Source organism: Nematostella vectensis, chromosome 15 (assembly GCF_932526225.1).
Source record: "Nematostella vectensis chromosome 15, jaNemVect1.1, whole genome shotgun sequence".
Lineage (NCBI taxonomy): Eukaryota > Metazoa > Cnidaria > Anthozoa > Actiniaria > Edwardsiidae > Nematostella > Nematostella vectensis.
Genome location: NC_064048.1, coordinates 5,694,244 through 5,713,057, shown reverse-complemented (window position 1 = coordinate 5,713,057; position 18,814 = coordinate 5,694,244). Strand labels below are relative to the sequence as shown.

Sequence of the window (18,814 nt, the reverse complement as noted above, 5' to 3'; positions counted from 1 at the left end):
TTTTTTCTTTTTTTTGGGGGGGGGGGTGTAGTGTTCGTGCCTCCCCCTCTCTCTTTATGTCTCGATTACCTGCGAACACCCATTTCACAGTAAAACTAATACCTTTTTGGCCATCCTAAGAAATACAATTAAGTATAAGTCAATAATTAAACAACTCTTTTAAAAAGCAATTTAATTTACCAAAAAAATAAAACTAAGAAATGCTAAAATTATCTAGATAAATATATGAATAGATGTTCCTGGGTACTTTATTTTCACCATGAGTTATTGGATCCCTTTATGCTGTTCCGAGTCTTCCAATGGACTGTCGTCCACATTTCTGTGTCCATGAGCGTTCCTGGGTATTCTATTTTCACCATGAGTTATTGGATCCCTTTATGCTGTTCCGAGTCTTCCAATGGACTGTCGTCCACATTTCTGTGTCCATGATCGTTCCTGGGTACTCTATTTTCACCATGAGTTATTGGATCCCTTTATGCTGTTCCGAGTCTTCCAATGGACTGTCGTCCACATTTCTGCGTCCATGAGCGTTCCTGGGTACTCTATTTTCACCATGAGTTATTGGATCCCTTTATGCTGTTCCGAGTCTTCCAATGGACTGTCGTCCACATTTCTGTGTCCATGAGCGTTCCTGGATACTCTTGTTTTCACCATGAGTTACCGGGATCCCTTTATGCTGTTCCGAGTCTCCCAATGGACTGTCACCCACATTTCTGTGTCCATGAGCGTTCCTGGGTACTCTTGTTTTCACCATGAGTTACCGGGATCCCTTTATGCTGTTCCGAGTCTTCCAATGGACTGTCACCAACATTTCTGTGTCCATGAGCGTTCCTGGGTACTCTATTTTCACCATGAGTTACTGGATCTTTATGCTGTTCCGAGTCTTCCAATGGACTGTCATCCACATTTCTGTGTCCATGAGCGTTCCTGGGTACTTTATTTTCACCATGAGTTATTGGATCCCTTTATGCTGTTCCGAGTCTTCCAATGGGCTGTCGTCCACATTTCTGTGTCCATGAGCGTTCCTGGGTACTTTATTTTCACCATGAGTTATTGGATCCCTTTATGCTGTTCCGAGTCTTCCAATGGACTGTCACCAACATTTCTGTGTCCATGAGCGTTCCTGGGTACTCTATTTTCACCATGAGTTATTGGATCCCTTTATGCTGTTCCGAGTCTTCCAATGGACTGTCATCCACATTTCTGTGTCCATGAGCGTTCCTGGGTACTCTATTTTCACCATGAGTTACTGGATCTTTATGCTGTTCCGAGTCTTCCAATGGACTGTCGTCCACATTTCTGTGTCCATGAGCGTTCCTGGGTACTCTATTTTCACCATGAGTTACTGGATCCCTTTATGCTGTTCCGAGTCTTCCAATGGACTGTCGTCCACATTTCTGTGTCCATGAGCGTTCCTGGGTTCTCTTTTTTCACCATGAGTTATTGGATCCCTTTATGCTGTTCCGAGTCTTCCAATGGACTGTCACCCACATTTCTGTGTCCATGAGCGTTCCTGGGTACTCTTGTTTTCACCATGAGTTATTGGATCCCTTTATGCTGTTCCGAGTCTTCCAATGGACTGTCGTCCACATTTCTGCGTCCATGAGCGTTCCTGGGTACTCTATTTTCACCATGAGTTATTGGATCCCTTTATGCTGTTCCGAGTCTTCCAATGGACTGTCACCCACATTTCTGTGTCCATGAGCGTTCCTGGGTTCTCTTTTTTCACCATGAGTTATTGGATCCCTTTATGCTGTTCCGAGTCTTCCAATGGACTGTCACCCACATTTCTGTGTCCATGAGCGTTCCTGGGTACTCTTGTTTTCACCATGAGTTATTGGATCCCTTTATGCTGTTCCGAGTCTTCCAATGGACTGTCGTCCACATTTCTGCGTCCATGAGCGTTCCTGGGTACTCTATTTTCACCATGAGTTATTGGATCCCTTTATGCTGTTCCGAGTCTTCCAATGGACTGTCGTCCACATTTCTGCGTCCATGAGCGTTCCTGGGTACTCTATTTTCACCATGAGTTATTGGATCCCTTTATGCTGTTCCGAGTCTTCCAATGGACTGTCGTCCACATTTCTGTGTCCATGAGCGTTCCTGGGTACTCTATTTTCACCATGAGTTATTGGATCCCTTTATGCTGTTCCGAGTCTTCCAATGGACTGTCGTCCACATTTCTGTGTCCATGAGCGTTCCTGGGTACTCTTGTTTTCACCATGAGTTACCGGGATCCCTTTATGCTGTTCCGAGTCTTCCAATGGACTGTCGTCCACATTTCTGTGTACATGAGCGTTCCTGGGTACTCTTGTTTTCACCATGAGTTATTGGATCCCTTTATGCTGTTCCGAGTCTTCCAATGGACTGTCACCCACATTTCTGTGTCCATGAGCGTTCCTGGGTACTCTTGTTTTCACCATGAGTTATTGGATCCCTTTATGCTGTTCCGAGTCTTCCAATGGACTGTCACCCACATTTCTGTGTACATGAGCGTTCCTGGGTACTCTATTTTCACCATGAGTTATTGGATCCCTTTATGCTGTTCCGAGTCTTCCAATGGACTGTCGTCCACATTTCTGCGTCCATGAGCGTTCCTGGGTACTCTATTTTCACCATGAGTTATTGGATCCCTTTATGCTGTTCCGAGTCTTCCAATGGACTGTCGTCCACATTTCTGTGTCCATGAGCGTTCCTGGGTACTTTATTTTCACCATGAGTTATTGGATCCCTTTATGCTGTTCCGAGTCTCCCAATGGACTGTCACCCACATTTCTGTGTCCATGAGCGTTCCTGGGTACTCTTGTTTTCACCATGAGTTACCGGGATCCCTTTATGCTGTTCCGAGTCTTCCAATGGACTGTCACCCACATTTCTGTGTCCATGAGCGTTCCTGGGTACTCTTGTTTTCACCATGAGTTATTGGATCCCTTTATGCTGTTCCGAGTCTCCCAATGGACTGTCACCCACATTTCTGTGTCCATGAGCGTTCCTGGGTACTCTTGTTTTCACCATGAGTTACTGGATCCCTTTATGCTGTTCCGAGTCTCCCAATGGACTGTCACCCACATTTCTGTGTCCATGAGCGTTCCTGGGTACTCTTGTTTTCACCATGAGTTACCGGGATCCCTTTATGCTGTTCCGAGTCTTCCAATGGACTGTCACCCACATTTCTGTGTACATGAGCGTCCCTGGGTACTCTTGTTTTCACCATGAGTTATTGGATCCCTTTATGCTGTTCCGAGTCTTCCAATGGACTGTCACCCACATTTCTGTGTACATGAGCGTTCCTGGGTACTCTATTTTCACCATGAGTTATTGGATCCCTTTATGCTGTTCCGAGTCTTCCAATGGACTGTCACCCACATTTCTGTGTACATGAGCGTTCCTGGGTACTCTTGTTTTCACCATGAGTTATTGGATCCCTTTATGCTGTTTCGAGTCTTCCAATGGACTGTCGTCCACATTTCTGTGTACATGATCGTTCCTGGGTACTCTTGTTTTCACCATGAGTTATTGGATCCCTTTATGCTGTTCCAAGTCTCCCAATGGGCTGTCGTCCACATTTCTGTGTACATGAGCGTTCCTGGGTACTTTATTTTCACCATGAGTTATTGGATCCCTTTATGCTGTTCCAAGTCTCCCAATGGACTGTCGTCCACATTTCTGTGTCCATGAGCGTTCCTGGGTACTCTATTTTCACCATGAGTTACTGGGATCCCTTTATGCTGTTCCAAGTCTTCCAATGGACTGTCGTCCACATTTCTGTGTCCATGAGCGTTCCTGGGTACTCTTGTTTTCACCATGAGTTATTGGATCCCTTTATGCTGTTCCGAGTCTTCCAATGGACTGTCGTCCACATTTCTGTGTCCATGAGCGTTCCTGGGTACTCTATTTTCACCATGAGTTACTGGATCCCTTTATGCTGTTCCGAGTCTCCCAATGGACTGTCACCCACATTTCTGTGTCCATGAGCGTTCCTGGGTACTCTTGTTTTCACCATGAGTTACCGGGATCCCTTTATGCTGTTCCGAGTCTTCCAATGGACTGTCACCCACATTTCTGTGTACATGATCGTTCCTGGGTACTCTTGTTTTCACGATGAGTTATTGGATCCCTTTATGCTGTTCCGAGTCTTCCAATGGACTGTCGTCCACATTTCTGTGTCCATGAGCGTTCCTGGGTACTCTTGTTTTCACCATGAGTTACCGGGATCCCTTTATGCTGTTCCGAGTCTTCCAATGGACTGTCGTCCACATTTCTGTGTACATGATCGTTCCTGGGTACTCTTGTTTTCACCATGAGTTATTGGATCCCTTTATGCTGTTCCGAGTCTTCCAATGGACTGTCACCCACATTTCTGTGTCCATGAGCGTTCCTGGGTACTCTTGTTTTCACCATGAGTTATTGGATCCCTTTATGCTGTTCCGAGTCTTCCAATGGACTGTCGTCCACATTTCTGTGTCCATGAGCGTTCCTGGGTACTCTATTTTCACCATGAGTTATTGGATCCCTTTATGCTGTTCCGAGTCTTCCAATGGACTGTCACCCACATTTCTGTGTCCATGAGCGTTCCTGGGTACTCTTGTTTTCACCATGAGTTATTGGATCCCTTTATGCTGTTCCAAGTATCCCAAATGGACTGTCGTCCACATTTCTGTGTCCATGAGCGTTCCTGGGTACTCTATTTTCACCATGAGTTATTGGATCCCTTTATGCTGTTCCAAGTCTTCCAATGGACTGTCACCCACATTTCTGTGTCCATGGACGTTCCTGGGTACTCTATTTCTTTCATCAGTAAATACCAGATGTTGACGCTTGCACCTTACAAGTTTCTGAAGCGCTCGTCTGAACTCACTCATTCTTGTAATATACACCAGGGGGTTGACGGTGGAATTCATCTGCCTGAGAAGGCTACTAATGATGTTATAATTCAGGTCAAATAGCTCTCCCCAAATAGCGGTCTCTATAGCATCTGGGAGATACGTAAGCAAGGAGATCACAGTCACGATGAAGATTGTCTTAGCGAGCTCGCGTTCTTGATGTTGAGCGCGCGAGAGAATGTCCTTCTGGTGTTTACGATTCTGATTCTTCACAGCAAAAAATATCATGAAGTAAGAAACACAGATAGCGATAAGACCAAGCAGCAGTCCCGCAGATGCGGTGTAGTAATAGTTCCATGGGCTTAGAAGATGAAATGGTGCGGAATTTGCAGCGATAAGCCATTGAATTACTATCGTTATGTAATACGGGCGATTTCCCATCGCGCGATGGCGTATCGGAAAAACAGTAGCGAGCATGCGTTCTAGTGACACGAGTACCAGTCCACCGAAAGACGCGACCGCGCTGAACATATCAAAGGCGGCATGAACTTGAAAGCTGTCAATCAAAGGACCGTCCATAATAGTTCTCATTGAAAATATGATTGACAGCGCGTATGCCGCCATGGTAACACCCACTAACATATCCGCTGCGCTAAGACTGATGAGAAAATACATACTGCGCCTACGTAAATGGGCATTTCCTGCAAATGTCAGTAGAGTCATCAAGTTTAAAATGATGGTGAAAAAGCCGCCTATAAAATAGGGAATCGACCATAATTCGATATTCACCATCTTTTCTTCTGCCTGGGATATATTTTTAGTACTGTTGTTCATTTTGATAAGTAATTTGTTGACGTTCTTTACCTCATATTTTCCAATAAAACGCTTGTCAAAAACTCAGAATTGAACCATCAACACAGAATTGAGATAATTTCTGAAGTTGCTTTTTAAGATGACTTGGCCCGATCTGTAATTGTTTTACAAATTCGGTCAACAAACAAGACGATCTCTTTTCGCTCTATTCCAGTTTGTATTCCTCTGTTTCTTTGTAGATAAGTGCAAAGTTTGCGTCGGTATCCAATAACCAAATTCGAACCCGTTTCGCTTGTTTTAAACCGCATACATCTGCCAATGTCCTAATCAAACGTCGTAGTAACGATTCACCATCGCACCATCCTAGACGTCTGTTGTGCAAGGCACTGCCAGAAATACACATTCCATAAACAAAATTCGACCTTGATCACAAATCGGGAGGTTATATCTTATAATGAAAGACAGTGTTAAATTAAAATTGAAGTGAACAGCAGTCAGTGAAAGCAAATACAAGTGTGACGATTGTATTGACTTTTAAAAGCTGTTGTTTCACACTTGGCGCCTTATAATATATGATGATGGTGACAAGTAGTTCCCGTATGAGAGAAACAGATGTTTTCTTCTCCAGCTAAATTTGGATCATGAGCTAAATCGATTCCAGCTTATTTTCATAAGGTTCTCCAGTTATCATGCTGATAATAATAAGCTGCGTTCTCTTTTTTTAACGGGCGAAATTGAAACTGAGTATTCACAAGGAACTTCCGGACATCGGTGTCGGCGAATGACTCTTGAAAATTATTATTGAGTCAAAAGACACTATTTTTTAACACACTTGTTTCTTGGCGCAAGTTTCCGGAGCTGTTAAAGTGTTTTGTAACGACGTGTTTCTTTAACTTAAAAAAGGAACGCCTATTTTTATAATTTTCAAATCGTTAAGCTGCTACATAGTTATTATTTGTAATAAGAAATGCAAAAAAGAGGCAGACGCATTTTTTATGTGTTTTTTTTTTTTTTCAAATTATTATATGACTACGATGGTACGCGCGCTCTGATTTAGCAGGCTGGAATCCTACGATATTATGGGCAGTTTTGGATATTTTTTTTTCGCAGCGGGCTTTGTTTACATTGCCGAGTAAGTTTGCGAATTTCGACCAAAAAAGAAAACAAAATCAACCAAAAAAAAATAAAGTGAATTATATCAAGGTGCTAGTCACTACGGTGAAAACAACGGTGAACGGTAAATAAACCAAGTAAACCTTTTTGCTTCGCTTTTCATTCATTTGGGCCCTCGGATCATTCTCCTTCTTCGTTTTATATTGTTTTATTGAATGTTTTCACTCTTTAACCCTATTCATACTGATTTTTTTTGGCTGTCTGTGACTGGTGGGGGGGGGGGGGAGGGCTAAAAGGCCCCCCTCCGTATTTCATGAACCGCTTACACTATGACCATATGACCATCAAACTTACAGACAATGATCGCCAGCATGCAAAAAATCGTCACGCTATATTTTTTGTGTGGTCGAATTAATTAAGACGTCACAGTGACGTCATACGTACGATGTATATTGCCTAGATTATCAGATATCGGGTTGGAATCATTTTTGCATCATTCAGATACGTCAAAATCAACCTTTAACGGCTTTACAATGCAAAAAGGGTCATAAAAACGTTGAAAATCATGTTTTCGTAAGAATTTCCGCCATCTTGGTTCTTATAATTTTTGCAGTTTTTGGGAAACTTATGTGCCGGTTGCCATGGTAACATGGAGCATTTCCTTGACATGTCAATGACATCAAAACGTCCGCAGACCGATTTTAGGAAAATTCACCAAGCTTTAGCCTCTTTAGCTACTATGGTTCAGAAATTGTAGCAATTTTTCCCCCCATATAATAGGGCTTAGTTGACCGTGCGCGATTGCTTATTCTTTTTCCGCCTTTTTGAAATCGATCGATAAACTAATCGATATTCACGCGAAAGCGAAAGTTGATTTGTTTTCTCGTCATTTTTATTTATAAAAGCCATATAATTAAAATTTTGTTAACTTCGCTTGCTCGGTCTGTATAAAGAAATATAAGACCTTTTGCCGGCCTGCGGCCTTTGGCCGTACATTCAAGTCCTCGGTCTGATATTGTGCAGCCCTCGCGCTTTCTTAAAAAAGTAATTTTAAAAGTAAGTTTTTTTAGACTAAAAATGTTACTAAAATAATTTGCAGTTATCATAATGAGAGCAGTTAAGAAATAGCCAGTTTGTAAATCAATTTGGGATCAAAAGGCAACTTGCAATACAATATAAACCTTGAACTAATTAAAAAAACATTTTTGGCAAGATATGTTTAGTGCTAAAAGCGAGGCCAGATCCGATCAGCGCGGGGAGGGGGGGGGGGGGGGGGAGGGGTGTTGGACCAGGGTCATGTGGGAGAGGGGGCTGGTACACCACTGCCCCCGGATCAACCCTCCAAGATGCTTTTTGTGATAATGGTTTTTCTTCTTCAGTGATTGTGTTTTTTATATTTGCTTTTGATAAAAAGACCTACACGGATTGACTTCCATTTGTTTATTTACAATGATAAAAAGAGTGCTTTCTTTTTTTATAAAAGCACTAAGTAGGTCGGTTAGATTCAATCCGACTTATTGAATCATGACACCCATATTTGCTTGCGCCACACATATGAAATTATATGGAATTATTTTACAGTTATTTACTATCCCGACTAGCTTTGCACGATACAGTACTAAATAAATTTTAAATAAATATTACTTGATCAACTGATTCATGAAAATTTCGCGGAAAAAGTCGTACCGAGGTCATGAATATCGAGCTCGGTAGAGAGATCAGGTTGAAGTTCATGTTAAAGAGAAAATGAATGGAACGAGAGGCAGAATGCGTTTGGATTTTCACAGGATTATCAAGATACCAAACTTTCGCCTGTCCGGGCGGTTGTAGTAATAAGAAAGTAGGAAACAAATCGCTTGGGTTTCAGGTTTGCAAAAACTACCAAGCTGTAGATAATATTCCTCGGCCAAATTGTTACTATTCCTATGTCATCGAATTTTAGGGCAAAAGTTTTATAGTATTATTTTCAAATTGTTTGTGATATTGTTTTAGTACTGTATCGTGCGAATTTGTGAATAAAAAATAAGAAGAAGTGAATAAAAAATAAGAAGAAGTGAATAAGGGCGCAGGTATCTATACGAAGAAGAAGCGAACGCGGGCCTTGAATCTCTGCCATCGGCTTGGCTTTTTCTTGGTCTGGGAAAAATGAGATGAATGAATTTGTTTAACTAAAAGAAAAAGAAAAAGTCACGTGCTAAGTGTGCGAAGTGCACTATGTGTTTCTAAGGTTATGGTTGGGCAAAATGTCATGGACACGAAACGGAATGATAGGCTTTCAAAAAAGAAACAAGTCTTCAAAGTATATTTTTTGATTTCGAGTTTGGATTTTTAAATCTCTACTGTGCTTGGATCATTTATGTGCATAGGACAGTTGAAGGTTATGATATATGGATAATGCACTCGATGTACGTTGCTGCATCATGGGTAATAGATCATTAACTGCCTCCCTAAGCATGATGGGTGAATAGATCATGTACTTACTGCCTCCTTGAGCATCATGGGTAAATAGATCATGTACTACTGCCTCCTTGAGCAACATGGGTAAATTGATCATGTACTTTCTGCCTCCCAGAGCATAATGGGTAAATAGATAATGTACTTACTGCCTCCCAGAGCATCATGGGTAAAAATAGATCATGTACTACTGCCTCCTTGAGCATCATGGGTAAATAGATCATGTACTACAGCCTCCTTGAGCATCATGGGTGAATAGATAATGTACTTACTGCCACCCAGAGTATCATGGGTAAAAAGATATTGTACTTACTGACTACTTGAGCATCATGGGTAAATTGATCATGTACTACTGACTCCTTGAGTATCATGGGTAAATAGATCATGTTCTACTGCCTCCTTGAGCATCATGGGTAAATAGATCATGTTCTACTGCCTCCTTGAGCATCATGGGTAAATAGATATTGTACTTACTGACTCCTTGAGCATCATGGGTAAATAGATCATGTACTACTGCCTCCTTGAGCATCATGGGTAAATATATATTGTACTTACTGACTCCTTGAGCATCATGGGTAAATAGATCATGTACTTACTGCCTCCTTGAGCATCTTGGGTAAATAGATATTGTACTTACTGACTCCTTGAGCATCATGGGTAAATAGATCATTTACTTACTGCCTCCTTGAGCATCATGGGTAAATAGATCATGTACTACTGCCTCCTTGAGCATCATGGGTAAATAGATCATGTACTACTGCCCTCTTGAGCACCATGGGTGAATAGATAATGTACTTACTGCCTCCCAGAGCATCATGGGTAAATAGATATTGTACTTACTGACTACTTGAGCATCATGGGTAAATAGATCATTTACTTACTGCCTCCCAGAGCATCATGGGGAAATAGATCATGTACTTACTGACTCCTTGAGCATCATGGGTAAATAGATATTGTACTTACTGCCTCTTTGAGCATCATGGGTAAATAGATCATTTACTTACTGCCTCCTTGAGCATCATGGGTAAATAGATATTGTACTTACTGACTCCTTGAGTATCATGGGTAAATAGATATTGTACTTACTGACTCCTTGAGCAACATGGGTAAATAGATCATTTACTTACTGCCTCCTTGAGCATCATGGGTAAATAGATATTGTACTTACTGACTCCTTGAGTATCATGGGTAAATAGATATTGTACTTACTGACTCCTTGAGCAACATGGGTAAATAGATAATGTACTTACTGCCTCTTTGAGCATCATGGGTAAATTGATCATGTACTACTGCCTCCTTGAGTATCATGGGTAAATAAATATTGTACTTACCGCTTCTTTGAGCTGTTCGCGCAGCATCTCAATTTCTCTGTTCAACAAAAGAAGCAGTGTTAAGGTAAGTCTAAACACAATTCTGAAGAATCATAACCGCTCACACACCATTACACGGTGTTTCTCTTTTATTATAGTGCAACAGTATTGTTGAAGACGATATTTAACATATCAGACAAATGATAATTCCTGGAGATGATTTAAAATCAAATGAATGACAATTAATTGCGATGGCAATTCCAAGTTTTATTCGGACGATAATGATTGACGTAAATTCGACGACACAATACTTTTGTCCAAAATTTCCAAAAAAGATTTTAGACCTGTTGTTTTGATAATACGTGTATTTATATTTGCATTATATGAAAATACTTATTCGGGTGTGATTGTGGCTTTTGTGTCAAATTGTGTTTTAACTTACTCCTGTCTCGCGAGCCCAGCCTCGAGCAGCTTCGCCTGAAACGTTTGCAAACGAGTTTTATTAAATAAATATTCTATGACCTTAAAATGAAATATGTGGCACGAGCAATGCATGTCGTCTTTTTGTTAAGAGTCCTGACGACATCTTAGATGACTTTCTTTAAAACTCGATGAAGTCATCAGAAAAAGATGTTGTTGTTGCATCAATTGATGTCGTTGACAGGGGCTGATCTATATTCTAGGGGCGGGCCGAGAGCCCCACCCCCTCCCCCTTTTCCATATTTTTGGCTTAAAATAACAAGAAATAAAAGGAAATCCACGGAGGAACAATGAATGAGCCCTTTAGCTTTTTTGAAACCCTTGCCTCCCCCACCTCCCATTCTCGGAACTCCTAGATCCGCCCCTGGTTGATCGGTTCATATGTCACTCACATTTGCATCTGCGAGATTGGTTGTCGCCTCGGTGAGCCTAAAGTTAAAGAAAGGGCATAGATCACTCTAGAGGTGCCGACACATCCGAATTTCACACGATATTGTATTGATCATTTCACAAGTTCTATGATAATCATACTTACTCGGTGATCTTTTTGGCATTTTCAGCCTGGAGATCTTCGAGCTCCCTGTAAGAAACAAACAAACATATACCATCAAAGGCATGGAACATATGTGAAACATGTCTAGTAGTTAAATAAAAAAAGTATTTTAAAGGACTGTTTATCAAACTCATACAGAACTGTAAGTAAGTGAGTAAGCAAGGAAGAAAGCAGCAGTAGCAGTAGTAAACAGGCGCGTACAAAGAATTGGCTGAGGGGGGTTGCGCAGACATATGAATCACATGAAAATAGCATAACATTTAAAGATTCCATTAAAGATTCCATTATATATAAGAAAATGACCCACTTTTTGGCCGCCAAAGAAGGTGGAATTGCGCGCGCACCCTGCGCAACCTCCTGTGTACGCGCCTGGTAAAGTTAAGAAGAAAGTAATAATTGATGCAAAGAGTTAGCAAGAACCAAGAACGATAGGAAGAAGGGGGGGGGGGGGGGCAGAAAAAAATAGGCCTTGACAATATAACAGTATCTGTGCTGTGTCTACAGAGGGCAAAACTTACTTGATTTTTTTCTTGGCGATCTGACTCTCGCGAATCTATTGAAATTTGGGAATAAGTTAGCGAAACACAGTAAGAGAAAACTTAGCATAACCAAAAAGGGAGATGTTGGCAACAACATACATCTTAAAGAAACACCAAGCACAGCAACTGACACAACAGCAACAATAGCAACATCACGTAAACAACATTAACAAAAACACAGCTCCAACAGCAATATAAAAATAACCACAAAGAAATTAGGAGCATCATCAGTAACAACAAACGACAACAACAACAACAAACGACAAAAAAATCATAACCTCGATTATATCAAGATAAGCATCACAACAACCGTTAGGGAAAGTGACATCAATGAAAAGAAAATATTAACAACACATAGTATAGTTTACTGTACCTGCCAGAGGTTATTGTGAAACAGCTCATTGTTGAGATCTTGAAAGGTGATCATAGATCTAGAAACGGACAAGGGCATTTATATGCGATGATACATATAAATGAGGGTTGAAGAATGAATAAATAGGCATAACTTACAACTCGACTGTCTGCTGTCGGAACTCCTGAGATACAAAGAAAAGTGAAATGTTGCAAAGTTAAATTTTACTTCTAGCCTAGAACCATGTCTTTAAAAAAAGGCCAATAACGCCACCATTTCATCGCTCAATTGTGAGTTACATAAACCAATCCATCACACATATCAGACTTAATTCGTAGATTGTTTTATATTTCGAATTGTCCTTGCGAATAAATCGCTGTATTTTCAAAGATAAGCAATAACAAAGGAGTTGGTGATTGACATTCTTTAAAGATGAAGGTTTCTAAAAAAATCTTTATGGATGATGATACTCACAGAGGTGTTAACGACATTCTCAATGTCATGCTCGATTCTGTTGATCCAAAAGTAACGAAACATAATTAGGGCATAAAGGTGAACTGACCTTGAATGAAAAAGGAAATACATCTTAAAATTTCTGAATTTATGCTAGAGGTGACATTTTAACTACAGGGTGAGATTTCTTTTTAATTCGGTTCAATTATTAACATACCGCGAGACGTTCCTTTTCAGCTCTTCCTGGATATGAAAAAAAGGAAGCAAAAACAGAGAGTTGGCGAATTACGCGTGATTCATATGTATCTTAAAATAACTTATCATCGTCATGGTTATTACTATTATCGTTATTATCATCATCATTGTTAGCCAGACATCTCAATTTTGAACATAGATACCCAACATCATCAACACCATCTATCGCCGTTAATATTATTATATATCATTCTCATCATCATCAACATCATTACCATTATTATAATCATGATCATCAACAACAATATCATCATCAACATCATCACGACTAATATTATCATTACTAATAGTAGAGCCAACAACAACAAACTCAACGACAACACTTTAGACAATAACAACACAATAAAAACAACAACAAAGAACATAAAAGCAATAGCGACACCACTCTTTCCACAAATATTAATGAACGTACGTTGGCGCTGGTGAGCAGAGCATACTTCATCTGTTGTCTGTAAATAAAGAGTAGACAAGAACAATAAGTTTGTAGCAGTTTCTTGACCCAAGTTAAGAACTGCAACTACATGATGGATCCAAATCATTTTCTTACCGATATATTTCAGCTTTGATAGAAGCAACAACAGCCGCCTGATCAAAGAACACAGTATTAACAGGGCCTTAGCAGGGGGTGGGGCACTGGAGGCATGTGCTCCCCAAATATTTTCGAAAATTATAAGGAGATGACCCCCTTTTTATCAAAATTATCGAAATTATAAGAAAAACTATGGAAACGGAAAACTATGTTTTCTGAATATGGCCTAAACCCTCTTATTATTTGAATTAATATTTATTAAAACGATTCTACAACAGGATCATATCATTCCCAGACTTCTGCCATTCATTTTGCAACTGCTGAATCACGCCAATTATCTAGCTTGCCCTCTATAGTTGCTTTCCCTTTCATTACTAATAACATTCAACTAACAAAAAAGATCTTACATCGTCTTCCTTGTCCATCTCTTTGGCTCTCTCTTCATGCACAGAAGACTTAGTCGAACCCTCATTAACAGCCAAAGGTGTCTCCTTTGCACCATCATCATCGGCCAATAGACCCTTGGTATCAAGGGCAGTGGCTTTGATCGCTCCCTCGATATCTTGGGCAGGATTTGTCATTGCTCCCTCATCGCCCAGGGCAGGATCTTTCATCTCTCCATCATTATTCGGGGCAGGGATTTTGATCGCTCCCTCGTTATCCGGTGCTCGGTTTTTGGTCGCTCCCACATTATCGGGAACAGAGGGATCCATTTTATTGTCTGGGTTAAAAGGAATTTCCCTAAAACAAAACAAACTTCGACGTCAGTGATTTAGGACATTTAAATGGAGTAGAATGTGTTTGACAAGAAAGGATGCGGGGAACTTCCCCACTTCTTTCACGATGAAAGATCCACGGGGCGGGATGGGTTCAAAGGTCACTGTACAAGACTGTGTGTGAAAAATGTTTGTGTTAGACTCCAAGGGGAAGGGGAGGGGAGGGGGGGTGTTTGAAGGTCACTGTACAAGACTGTGTGTGAGAAAGGTTTGTGTTAGACTCCAAGGGGAGGGGGAGGGGGGGTGGGTTCAAAGGTCACTGTACAAGACTGTGTGTGAGAAAGGTTTGTGTTAGACTCCAAGGGGAAGGGGAGGGGAGGGGGGGGGTGGGTTCAAAGGTCACTGTACAAGACTGTGTGTGAGAAAGGTTTGTGTTAGACTCCAAGGGGAGGGGAGGGGAGGGGGGGTGGGTTCAAAGGTCACTGTACAAGACTGTGTGTGAGAAAGGTTTGTGTTAGACTGCAAGGGAAAGGGGAGGGGAGGGGGGTGGGTGTTTGAAGGTCATTGTACCAGGACTCATGCTAGAGGATCCAGTCTACTTTGCGACCGCCCCCAAAGGTCACCCCCGCGTAGAGACTCGTGGCCGAAATTTAAAAAAAAAAAACAAAGCAATAATCCTCTAGCAATCCTCGAGAATTCAAGGGAGTGGGGGAAGGGAGGGGATGGGATTGGTTTAAATATCATTTTACGGGACTGCGTGTTGAAAAGGTTATTAGTGTGTTAGCATTTAATTATCTGGAAAAACAAAATACTAAAATGTCAAGCAAATGCATTAGGGGCAAGGCGTTCTTTTGAAGTTCCCTTGAAGTACTTAATCTGGATTACTTACTTTTCCATCCTCTCTTCCTAAAACAGAAAAAAAAATAGATGCTAGCAATTTGATTCGTGTAGGTTATTTATATAAGAGGATTCGAATACTTACGATAGATATAGGAAGATTATAGCTTTAACCTCTGTACCAGAACACGACACAACTTACTTAACTTAACAGCAACAACTAGCAAAAACAAGAACGCACATCATAAAATCACACACAAAATAAAAACTACCCAACTAAAAAACTACGACAATTGGCAACACACAACAACATCTCCCGTCAGATTGTGACCTTAAACCTTGAAAATAACATGGTAATTAATTTAGTCATTTTATTAGAAAAAAGTTTTTTTTTTCTACAATTAACAACCTTCAAACATACACATTATAAATCTTATTTAAAGCAACCATAAATCTTGTTAGTGTCTTTTTACACTTTCCCTTTTATTTTACCCATGTTTCCTGCCTGTGACTTAATTGCCGTTTTTTTCCGCTACACGATACAACTCTTTTATTTGTTGCTTCTTCGCCTCACACAAAACACTTACCATTTCCTTAGCCACGTTTTCTGCAACGCAAAATAAATGCATTTTATTTGCATAACGTTATTTCCAAACGAATCTTAATAAAAAGATGGGCTCAAAACGGCCTAAAATGCTGTACACTCACCTTTCGACATTGTTTCAAAGAAAATTTCTAGTTCTGAAGCGCGCGCCAATTAGATGTCATTACCATTATTTACGTAAAGAAAAATCATATTTGCCTAACCGCGGACAGGCCGTATTTCAATTAGGGGTCTGGATTGTGTCCGTATGGGGAGAGGGCATTCGACCATCAGTACAATATAGCTGCAATTGCATAGCATTGTGGCCAACAATTAAAAAAAAAACAGTATTCCATACAATCTCCTTTATCAAGAGGGAAACAACTTATGTTACAAGCGCGAATAGCGCGAATCGTTTTCGAATGATGACACAAGAGGTTTCTCAGCTACCAAACGCGGCGCTCTGCATTTCGATTTTTTTACTGGAACAACTAATAAAGTTCCGTAGTAATTAGGTTTTACCACTGCAGTGGCACGACGACCTTATTTTCTTCTAGAAGTTCATCCTGTTTGTATTTTATTATTATTATTATTATTATTATTATTATTATTATTATTATTATTATTATTATTATTATTATTATTATTATTATTATTATTATTATTATTATTGTTATTGTTATTGTTATTGTTATTGTTATTGGTATTGTTATTGTTATTGTTATTGTTATTGTTATTGTTATTGTTATTGTTATTGTTATTGTTATTGTTATTGTTATTGTTATTGTTATTGTTATTGTTATTGTTATTGTTATTGTTATTGTTATTGTTATTTTTATTGTTATTGTTATTGTTATTGTTATTTTTATTGTTATTGTTATTGTTATTGTTATTGTTATTGTTATTGTTATTGTTATTGTTATTGTTATTGTTATTGTTACTATTATTATTATTATTATTATTATTATTATTATTATTATTATTATTATTATTATTATTATTATTATTATTATTATTATTATTATTATTATTATTATTATTATTATTTCTAGTTTATTCACTTTATCTTTTTTTTGTGTGTGTCGAACACACCTATTGGACTACCTGTGGATAAAATGCCCATGGATCAAAGCGGGCCTGATCCAACATGGCGGAAGAAAACTCGATGGTTACTGTGAAAACATTCAAATAGAAATGGGCCAAGAGCAAAGTTCCACGCATCCAGGTGCGACACATAGCCCACAGAAAGTACCTTATACAAAGAGCTCAGTAGAAAGACCCAGTCCCAAGCCGAAACGAGAAAAAGCAAAACTTGAAGACATTGTTGTCGTCAGTCAAAAATCCCAGGAGCTAACATCACAAACGCTCGATCCGGACCTCGAAACTCTTAAATATATCCCTCTCGTTCGACCGATACTAAACGCTTCTGTTCAAGTTACTCCAGCTCGTGAGCTAGAAAGACTTGAGAAGTTTGATTTGCGACCGGCTTTGAAGCTATGTTCCCGGTACGAAGACCACCTTAGGCAGTGCTCAGAAGCGGTCGCATTTGACCAAGACATGCTAGCATCCAGGATCAAAGAGGTGGATGTTAACTCTACCGCTGTCCTAAGCGCCGTGAATGACAGACACAGGAAATTAGTTCACGTCATAGCGCATTTAAAGAAAGTCGAAGAGATGAGTTTTACTTTAAGGAGGATTGACGCCAGTATGAAAAAGATTGTTCCTTTGATTGACAGACTGAATAATATATTACCAGAGGAGGAGAGACTGGACCCCTTTAGTTTTGAGCCTGGAGGACTCAGCATAAACAACTAAATGCCTATAAGCTGGGAAGATACAAGGGGGAGAAGGGTGGTGCAAAAAGGTTGGTTCTCACTAGAATGCAAGCGCAAACCCAAGAGAAGGCAACCGCTTGATATTCTTGGGCTTGTGTTTGTGTTTTCTCATTTTTAAAGGGCTTGCTCATGCACTTTCTTCACAGTGAGAACCAACCTTTTAGGTTTTTGCAGGAAAGGGTCAAGCAAAGAGGACTTATTATAAACAACTGGATGTAGGAAATACAAAAGATAAAGGTATTGAGGGTGGATTAGGGAAGGGTTGATCTAGTAGGGAATACTTTTCAATTAGATCAATTGCATTTTTCATAATTTTATAATCATTTATCAGAAGCCACATATAATATTGGCCCAAAAGTGTTCATTTTTTTCAATGATCCTTAAAAAAGAACATAAGTAAAAAACCTTTTTTGCCGCTGGTTGCTTGTTTCAAGTAATGATGGGGTAAATACAAGCACTTCAAAAGAATCTCACTTGAATACAGGCTTAAAATCGACACAGCTCCTGACTTGATAATGTTTAAAGGACAGCTCCGCCGCCCATTGCATGGGCTGCTTAGTCTCCCTCCCTCACACACATAAGGCCCGCAGTAATATACAGTACTGTACCTGAATATCGTTTTTGAACCATCTTTCGTGAAATAGGGTAAAAACGACCATAAACTTTCATGAACGAAGTTATGGATTTAGCTTCTTATTGTTCTGGGGGACAGCCTTAATTCGAAATGAAATATAAATGAAATATAATAAATTTGGCTTGAGGGACCAAACTTGGTTGACGGGTCTATGGTGGCAAGGGGGTACACTGACGAAGTCACGTGACGTGACGTCACAATGACGTCAAAACAAAAATACCTATTTTATCCCACTGAAACCGTCCTAGAAGACCAAACTTGAAAGAGAATTATGTATCTATCAATGTAATAATGTATCTATTTGACCTTTTTTGGTATTTTGATGACATCATCGCTAGAGTCCCCTCCCCACGACTTACCTTAGAACCAACGAAGACCTGGAATGTTTGACCTTTGTTATAAATGGAGTTTGTATTCAAACGATTTGACGAGATCCATAGGTTGTTACAAATCCGGTTGTTAAACGTTTTAACAAATCCAGTTGATTTTTGTTACAAATCCGGTTGATTTTTGTTACAAATCCGGTTGACTAGTT

At 39.9% G+C, this 18,814-nt stretch overlaps 3 protein-coding genes across 7 annotated transcripts; 1 reads left to right on the top strand and 2 right to left on the bottom strand.

Annotated features, from left to right (window-relative positions):
- Window positions 1-4,321: 4,321 nt before the first annotated feature.
- Window positions 4,322-6,181, bottom strand: LOC116617743 (histamine H2 receptor). The gene has a single exon (XM_048722849.1). The coding sequence runs from the start codon at window positions 5,655-5,657 to the stop codon at window positions 4,701-4,703; it is 957 nt and encodes a 318-aa protein (XP_048578806.1). The 5' UTR covers window positions 5,658-6,181; the 3' UTR covers window positions 4,322-4,700.
- Window positions 6,182-8,174: 1,993 nt separating this feature from the next.
- On the bottom strand, window positions 8,175-16,017 carry LOC116617745. 5 transcript variants are annotated; one of them, XM_032380687.2, is made up of 15 exons: window positions 15,936-16,006; window positions 15,815-15,834; window positions 15,280-15,296; window positions 14,082-14,415; window positions 13,693-13,730; window positions 13,558-13,594; window positions 13,108-13,133; window positions 12,912-12,948; window positions 12,596-12,621; window positions 12,065-12,099; window positions 11,529-11,573; window positions 11,386-11,422; window positions 10,956-10,990; window positions 10,535-10,571; window positions 8,175-8,885 (listed from the first exon to the last, which is right to left on the bottom strand). In XM_032380687.2, exons 1-15 carry the CDS (start codon window positions 15,943-15,945, stop codon window positions 8,738-8,740), a joined length of 882 nt encoding a protein of 293 aa, XP_032236578.2. In that variant the 5' UTR covers window positions 15,946-16,006; the 3' UTR covers window positions 8,175-8,737. The 5 variants fall into 5 exon arrangements, with proteins under 5 accessions (XP_032236578.2, XP_032236576.2, XP_032236577.2 ...); XM_032380686.2 differs by adding an exon at window positions 12,459-12,516 and having other exon boundaries at window positions 8,773-8,885; window positions 15,815-16,013; XM_032380685.2 differs by having other exon boundaries at window positions 15,815-16,014.
- Window positions 16,018-16,917: 900 nt separating this feature from the next.
- Window positions 16,918-18,060, top strand: LOC5511374 (BLOC-1-related complex subunit 5). Its single transcript, XM_032380709.2, has one exon. The coding sequence runs from the start codon at window positions 17,005-17,007 to the stop codon at window positions 17,623-17,625; it is 621 nt and encodes a 206-aa protein (XP_032236600.2). The 5' UTR covers window positions 16,918-17,004; the 3' UTR covers window positions 17,626-18,060.
- Window positions 18,061-18,814: the final 754 nt, after the last annotated feature.